At 43.4% G+C, this 8,137-nt stretch overlaps 1 protein-coding gene across 1 annotated transcript in view; it reads left to right on the forward strand.

Annotated features, from left to right (window-relative positions):
- The first annotated feature begins 317 nt into the window (after nt 1-317).
- The window catches only part of HCN1 (hyperpolarization activated cyclic nucleotide gated potassium channel 1), a 367,059-nt gene continuing 359,239 nt past the window's right edge, over nt 318-8,137 (forward strand). Inside the window, exons 1-2 of the mRNA XM_019518266.1 lie at nt 318-436; nt 3,712-4,135. Coding sequence (XP_019373811.1) covers nt 318-436; nt 3,712-4,135 — 543 coding nt within the window. The remainder of the gene's footprint in view (nt 437-3,711; nt 4,136-8,137) is intronic.

Consider the following 8,137-nt stretch of genomic DNA (forward strand, 5'->3'; position numbering starts at 1 on the left):
CTTAAAAATAGTTCTCCAACTATTTAAGTTGGTCTAATAAAAGATATCAGATTCACCCAAAGAACCTTGTCTGCCTATGTCCTTAGACCAACATGGCTACAACCTACACCTCTGGACACTTCCTATATCTTTCCCTAAATTTTTTTTTTTTTTAATATAGGTCTGATTTTATATAGGGGAAGTGTAGGGTCCAGTGACAGGAGCCAGCCACTTTAGTACCAGGGTGTGGGTGACAAGCTGGGCACTGATGAAGGCTTTAGGTAGGCTAATTCAGCCTTCGGGAACAGCAGGGTGGGGGGTTGTGGTAGGTGGTTGCAATGGTTGGAACAAAGTACTGGGTTCAAGGCTGGTCTGACATCATCTTCCAGTACTTTCATCTTAACTTACTAATAAGAATGTCATGGGGGACAGTGTCAGAAGCCTTGTTAATGTTGAGGTATGTTACATCCACTGCTATATATCCTTCCCCAACCAAAAAAGTCTGTCTCTTTTTTTATAGAGGAAAATCATACTGATCAAGGAGGACTTGTTCTTGATAACCTTGTTACCCTCTGGATGCTTAGAAATAGACTCTTTTATGATTTAAGTATAGTCAGAGTAAAATAAGGCAATGCATTTAAATAAAAGCAGTGACTTTGCTATGAAAATTACTTCACCAAGGACCATTATCACTTCCATGGACTTTCAGGTAAGGCTGTTCATTTCACAAAGTGAATTCTGCATCCTTTACAAGCATGTCAGATTGACTGGAGAACAGACTGAGAAATATGGTTTGAATTGGTAAATGCTCTTACCTTTTGCACCAATGTTACCTGATTGTTCGAGATACCTTCAGGGTGGCTTCATTGCCTCACTTCTAGGGTCTGGCATTTGCAGAGAAGGTTTTCTGGTACCACTCTTGGGAGTACTGTAGAAGCAATGTATATTCACTCTATTATTCCAGGGAGCAGCAGGACAAAGTGACTTACCTTCTCAGTGCAGGTAACCCCACAGGTTTATGCTTAAATCTGCTACCAGGCACAGGATAAGGACTCACAATTTACTGTGGTGGCATGTGTTTGTGCAGTCCCATGTTGGATTATTGTTGTGGCCAGAATCACAAATGGTACTGGCCATTTTAGCTCAGTGCAACTCATCTAGCAACTCTGCAGGTTCTCCATGCTTCTGAACTAGCTGAGGTTTGGTAAGCATTTTCTGCCTGGAGTCAAGTTAAAAAATGTATTATTAAATGCCTTGGCTACCTGAAATCTCTTTGATATTTTTTTCACTTTGCAGCCTGTTTCTCATTAATAGTAAGAAAGGTAATTCAGAACCTGGGGAGATTGTTTAACCCATAAGTCAATTGCAATAGTTCCTGCACCTTTCTCTGAAGCATCTGTGCTAACCTCTCATGTTTTTTGCCACAAGGACTTAACATACTAGTGGTATTTGGAGGGGCTTGTTCTTGGATGACCTAAGGGATTGGGATGGGGCTAAGAGAGGAAGTAGTCCCCGAGGTATGTAGGGCTCAGGAAAGCTACTGAAAACCAGTGAAGATGCTGGAGGGGTGGAGTTATATGCTCCTGGTGGTCTACCCCCATCAGAAGGTGGGCTTCTGTTCTATACCAGTTGTAGCCTCTGGATAGTTTTCAAAGGTAGGTCCATGTAGTGATCATTGCAGTAGTCTAGTCTTGCCACTGTGAAGGCATGGGTTATGGCAGCTACATCTGAATCTTAAAGAAAGCAAACTTCTCCCCAGATGCAGTGGTGGCTGGGAAATGACACTTTTTTAGCCACTGCTGCTACCTGAAGATTCAGATACTGCAGCAGAGGATCCAGGAGCTCTCCAAACTGCAAACCTGAGTGACAAGACCATCAATGATAGGTGACCCAGCCTAAATGTCAAGTGATCTGCCCACCACAATTATTTCTGACTTGTCTGGATTCAGTTTCAGTCGATCCAATTCTAGGGGCCAGGGTCAGAAGAGAAGAGGTAGAGCAGGGTGTCATCAGCATACTGGTGGCATCTTGCTCCAAATCTCTGAACAGTATTTCCCAGAGGCCTCATATAAACATTGAACAGAAAGGGTGCCAAGATGGAGCTTTGGTGGACTCCACAGGAAAAGTCCTGAGGGGATGATGAGCACTGTTTCATCACCACTCTCTGAGATTTCCCTGCTAGGAAATAATAGAAATATATAGAGCTGTCCCAAAAACACACCAAGTCTTACGAACACTTTATCAGTAGCTCATGGTTGACTCTACTTAAGGCTGCTGAAAGGTCTAGTAAGATCAGCAGGGCACAATTTCCCCTGTCAATCTCCGGGCAAAGATCATTAACCAGGGCCATGAGTGCAGTCATTGAATCATAGAAAAATATGACCAATGCCCTGCTTGAGACAGCACTATCCCTATTCAAACTATCCAACACAAGTCCTTGTAATGGTCCATTTTCTATAGGTTTACACATCAGTTTAAATATTCTTTGATGTCTACTCTTTCTAAGGATAACAGAGCCTAATCTGTCTTAGACTTTTCATGAAGTACAGATTCTTAAAATCTGGAATCCTCCTGGTCATTCTACTGTGAACTCCACATTTGTCTTTCAGTTTAATGGTTTATTGAATTAGTTGCATGATTTTATATTCTGCACCTATATAAATATTGAATTACTACACCTATCTTAAAGCAATTTGTAATATCAATTATTATTTCAGAATGACTTTACAATATGTCCAAAGGGTGGCTTTAGAATAAGTCCAAAATGATGTTTTACATCCATTTGTAGCATGATCATTTGTTTAGTATACACTCCGTATAGTTCAGTGTAACCCACACTCAATAAATTAAACCAATTTTATTGCCCTGGAGAAAATTTTTGGGTTTCAGCTTGCACTGAATATCAAACATCCAAAAGGCTTGTGCTAATAAAATTTCATTCTTAACCATTAGGTTGACCTAAAAGTAACTCATGTGAATTGCTTTATATCTCACTCATTAATGATTCCTACCATTCTTTTCTTTACCAAGTTCTGGCCCCTTAACTCACAAACCTACTTTATCTTGAAGGGAGGGGTGTAAGTGTGTATGTTCCATTTTGTTTCAGGGTGTACATAATTTTATTCTAATGATGGAACAGTTACTTGCACTTAGCAAGTTTATCTGCTAGATTTGAGAGCCAAGAAATAAATTCATAGGCTGTGATTGATACCAGGTATGAGTATTACTTATGTAAAAACACCAATAGATTTTGACAGGGAGGCTGGGGAAATCAAATAAGTGCCACATATTAACTTTCAGATATGCCATGGAGTGATAAACTAATTCTGTGTTACAATCCTGCACTTATACCAGATGCCAATCATTAGTAAGAAGAAATAGAAAATCATGTAATATTTATAATTTTTGTCATCTTTAGTGTTTATATATGTCAAATGATTTATATGTGAAACATAGCATTATTAAAATAAATTAAACATTCAGACCTAGCTATCCACCTTTATGTGGATATGAGCATGTAGTCCTTATTTAAGTAAAACTACCACTGAGTTTACTCCATTATTGTTGACTGATTTATGTAATGATAAAAGTGCATTTGAATGATTTGCAGACAGATCTGAAGACAGGTAATTTGCCCCAAAGAGCTTCAAATTTTAAGCAGACAATATGAAATTGTTTTGTTATATATTTAGAACATATTGACAATTCTGATTCTTTTCTTTTCCCTTTTAGGTTTTACTGGGACTTAATAATGCTTATAATGATGGTTGGCAATCTTGTCATCATACCAGTTGGAATCACGTTCTTTACAGAGCAAACAACAACACCATGGATTATTTTCAATGTGGCATCAGACACTGTTTTTCTATTGGACTTGATCATGAATTTTAGAACTGGGACTGTCAATGAAGACAGCTCTGAAATAATACTGGACCCTAAGATCATTAAGATGAATTATTTAAAAAGTTGGTTTGTAGTTGACTTCATTTCATCAATACCAGTGGATTATATCTTTCTTATTGTAGAAAAAGGAATGGATTCAGAGGTTTACAAGACAGCTAGAGCACTTCGTATTGTGAGATTTACAAAAATTCTCAGCTTGTTACGTTTATTGCGACTTTCAAGATTAATTAGATACATCCACCAGTGGGAAGAGGTAAGACATATATGTGTATACATTTTTAATTTATTTAGATTGTATTCCTTTATTAAAACTTTCTAACAAGCTATAGATAAACCAGGTATGTACAACATTATGAAATTCTCTAACTGGAAATGGGTAGCCAAACTGTATGTTCAGCTTTTTATATGTAGGTGCTACCTGAAAGACATTATTTTATGAGAGAGAAGGCCAAATGTTACCATTCTTTGTTTAGTAGAGAGAGGCATAGAATAAATGCATAGACAGAACTATCTGTGTAAGAGCAGGAGCTCAGGGTGAGAATCTGTTGTAAAAACTTGTCTAGCTATACTGTTTTATTACCACTACCCTCGCTTGTTTCCAAATATTTCATGGTTTGACACCTATGCAAATTATCAAGAGTTTTTGTGGCTATACCTTCTGTGTGCACAAGCAGAAAAAATTAACGCTAAGTGTTTTTTAACTTGCTTTTGTGTTACAGTAACAAAGGAAATCATTTCCAATCTTGTAGATCTCTTAGAAGACAAAGGTGATTGTACATGCCCTGAATATACTGATTGATGATCTTAAGGACAGGAGTTGCAACAATTTTAAAATCACTGCTACCCAGTTCTGAAAAGCAATATTTTGGGGGATAACTGCAGGAATATACAGTTAAATACTCGGGCTGTGCAAAACTTTGGTCCCTAATTCAATTTGGTGGAAATTTGGCCTGATTTGGTGGTCGAATCTCCAAATCCAAAATCAAATCAGGAGACCCTTTAATCTCTCTGAATCGAATCAGAACCCTCCAAACCGATTTCAGAACAATTTGGCCATATGGACATAGACACAGCTTTAAATTATTTTTTTTTTTCTACATACCTCAAGGTACCAGGCAGCTGGTGAATTCTGCAGTGGTGGGGTGGATGGAGCATCCCACAGGAGTATGGTGGAGCTCCCCAACGCACTTGGCAGCAGATCTGAAAGTGGACCAGGGAGTGTGCTTGGGGGCCCCGTGCCCGCTTGGCTCAGCGAATGGTACCTGGGTCTGGGGAGGTACCCAGGGTCCTCCTGTGGCTGATCGCTGAGCTGGAGGGTGCAGGGGAACCCCCAGTGTGCTCCCAGCAGACCCAGAAGTGGACCAGAAGTACTTCCGGCCCACTTCTGGGTTCATTGCTGAGCATGCAGGGGGGCCCACTGCACTCCTGTGGGACGCTCCATCTGCCCCAGCATCACAGCATTCATGAGCCATGCCTGGTACCATGAAGTATGTAGAAAAAACATTTAAAGCTGTGTCTATGGCTGAATTGCTGATTCTCTGAATCAGCATCACATCTTCAGATTCAGCTGAATCAAATCGGGGACAGTGATCTGAATCAACGAATCGAATCGCTGTCTCTGATTGGGGCCGAATCCAAATCTAAATTGAATATGGCCTGTTTTGTACACCCCTATTAAATACCCTTGATCTAGCCAGGTGAGGGCAATGAAGGAAGGGCCTCACCTCTCTCTGTTCTCTTCATTTCATCATCTGTCCTCTTCTTGCTTCTGATCCATACTTGAGAGGACAAAAGGGCAGACGCCACCACTGAAGCTGCTCCTTTGGGGGCTCACATGCCAGCAATCAGAGCCATTTATCCTAGCAGGCTCTCCCTTTTCTGGGAGCATGTGTTGGAGCTAAAGGGATGAGCTGGGGTGAAAAACAGAACTCTGGTTCTATGTCTGCCTGCCAACAGCAGGGCACACTGACCGGAGTATGAGGTGGGTCAGCACAGAGGCTGCTGGGGGTGAGGGGGAGGGCAGCAGCAGCTACAGTCCCCAGGGCTAGGAACAGAAGTTACGCATAAACTGGTTTAAGTGATCAGGAACTAGTTTAAACCTGTAACAAACAGAAGTTCAGTGCACTTAAATCACTTTCAAAAAGGTTGAAACTAGTTTAAAATAAACCTAGATGGATGTAGTATCAGACTTAACTGATTTAGATCAAGCCAGTATATAGAATTTCTGTCCCAGATCCCCACCCAATTTAACTTTACTATGGGCTTCCCTGCTGCTGGGAGCTGGGGCAGTCACCTGGCCAAGCCCTGTCCCAGGCCAGCTCTGGACCCCCAGCCAGGTTGTGCCTGGCACAGGGTGGTGGGTATAGCCAGCAGTAGGGGCTATTTTACCTGCAACTTCCTCCTCAGTCAGCCTACCAGCTGAGGAGGGGACATAATCAGGTTATCACCTTGGTTTCCAGCTGTGGGGAAGCTCTCAGTGGGGGCTTTACTCCCCCCGCCCAAGCCAGAATTTGGAGTGATTACCTAGCCATATCCCCTCCTCAGCTGGCAGGTCAACTGAGAAGGGAGTGGAGAGGACAAACAACTCCCACTTTGAGCTTCCCCCTGTGCACCTGGCACAACCTGGCTGGGAGTTTGGAACCAGGCAGGGAGGGGCCATTTTCCCCACCATTCCTCCCTCAGCTGGGAGTTGAGGCAGTCATGTGGCTATGCTCTGACCTCAGCCAGCAGACCAACTGAGGAAGGAGTGCGGGGGAAAATGGGCCCTACTTTGGGCTTCCCTCTGCATGCTGGAACAGTATGACTAGGGGTCCAGAGTCAGGTGGAGGGACCTTCCCCTCCCGTCACATAGTTGGGTGGCAGGCCATGCCCCCTCCTCAGCTGGCCAGCTGGCCTGCTGGCTAAGGAAGGGAAATGGCTGGGTGGTTTGCCCCAGCTCCTGGCTGCAGGAAAGCCCATAGTGGGGGCTTTACTTCCCCTGCCCAAGTCAAGAGCTGAGGTGATCACCTAGCCATGCCCTCTCCCTGCCTGACAGGCCTGCTAAGGAGGGAGTGGGAGGATGGAAAAATGACTTCCACTGTGGGCTTCTTCCTCCCTCCCCCTTGTGCCCAGAACAGCCTGGATAGGGGTCCACATCTGGGGGGGTGCATTTTTCCCTTCCCCCCACTCCCTCCTTAGCTGGCCAAGGAGGGGGCATAAACAGGTGATTTTCCTGGCTCCAGCTATGGGTGCGTGGGGTGTGGGTGATGAGGGAGAAATTCCCCACTGGAGGCTGCCCCCTTTCCCCATTTTTCCTGTGCCAGGAAGTCCCTAGCTGGGGGTCTGGTATTGGGTGCAGGCAGGGTTCCCCCCACACCCTCTCTGCAGCTGGTCCATACTGAGGAGGGGGCATGGCTAGTGGAACCAGCTCTGGGCATGGGAAAGGGAGAAACACCTGGATGGGGGCTTCTCCCCTCTTCCCTTCCCCAGTGCTGGGGAGACCCTGGCTGGTGGTCCAGTGTGGGGAGTTCTCCCTTCACTCCCTCCTTAGCTGGCTGGAGGGGCATGGCTGGGAAAATTGCCTGTCTCCTGGCTCTCTGCAGTTACTGGTAGGCTGGGAGTCATACTCTAGTGTCTTCTGGCTCCTGGTATGGACTATTTCAGGGGTTTCGCTGCCTTTCAGGTTTGAAAAGTGAGCATTAGTTCACTTTCTTATCAGTTCAATCTAGGCAGTTTACAGAAACCTACAAAGATTGAATTGATTCAGCCTTGGGCTTTTTGATTGCCAGGTACCACTAGGGTAGCTGGGGCAAGAGTAAGACACAAGATGGGGCTAGGAAAGTATTTACCTTCTCATACAGTGGTTGAGTGCTGTGGCACTCTTTAAGAGATTTTATGGCACTTCAGGGTGCCACATGGAGCAACATTGTGGATCATTTTCAACTATTTCACTTTGGTTTAGGCAGCTTCAGTTAATCATTTGCCATGAAATGCTACAAAGTGTGGTACTAAAAAAATCAAATAATTCTCAGCTCACATATGAACAAACTGATTTAAATGAAAGGTAATAAAAGTGGGATCTTGAATCCAATAGAAATGCAAGATTGAAAAGTACCTCCTAAGTCACTGAGTTCAGTCATTTGATATTACAGGCCACCACATAATGATCCCTTTCATTAAATATGAAATAGAAGTACCTGGTTATTAGAGGCAGACAAGTTTCTCTGAGTTGTTAGAGGTTCTTTTTTGTTTATGAGAGATGCACTGATACATAGGA

Source organism: Gavialis gangeticus, unplaced genomic scaffold (assembly GCF_001723915.1).
Source record: "Gavialis gangeticus isolate Ggan-Ray unplaced genomic scaffold, GavGan_comp1, whole genome shotgun sequence".
NCBI classification, from domain to species: domain Eukaryota; kingdom Metazoa; phylum Chordata; order Crocodylia; family Gavialidae; genus Gavialis; species Gavialis gangeticus.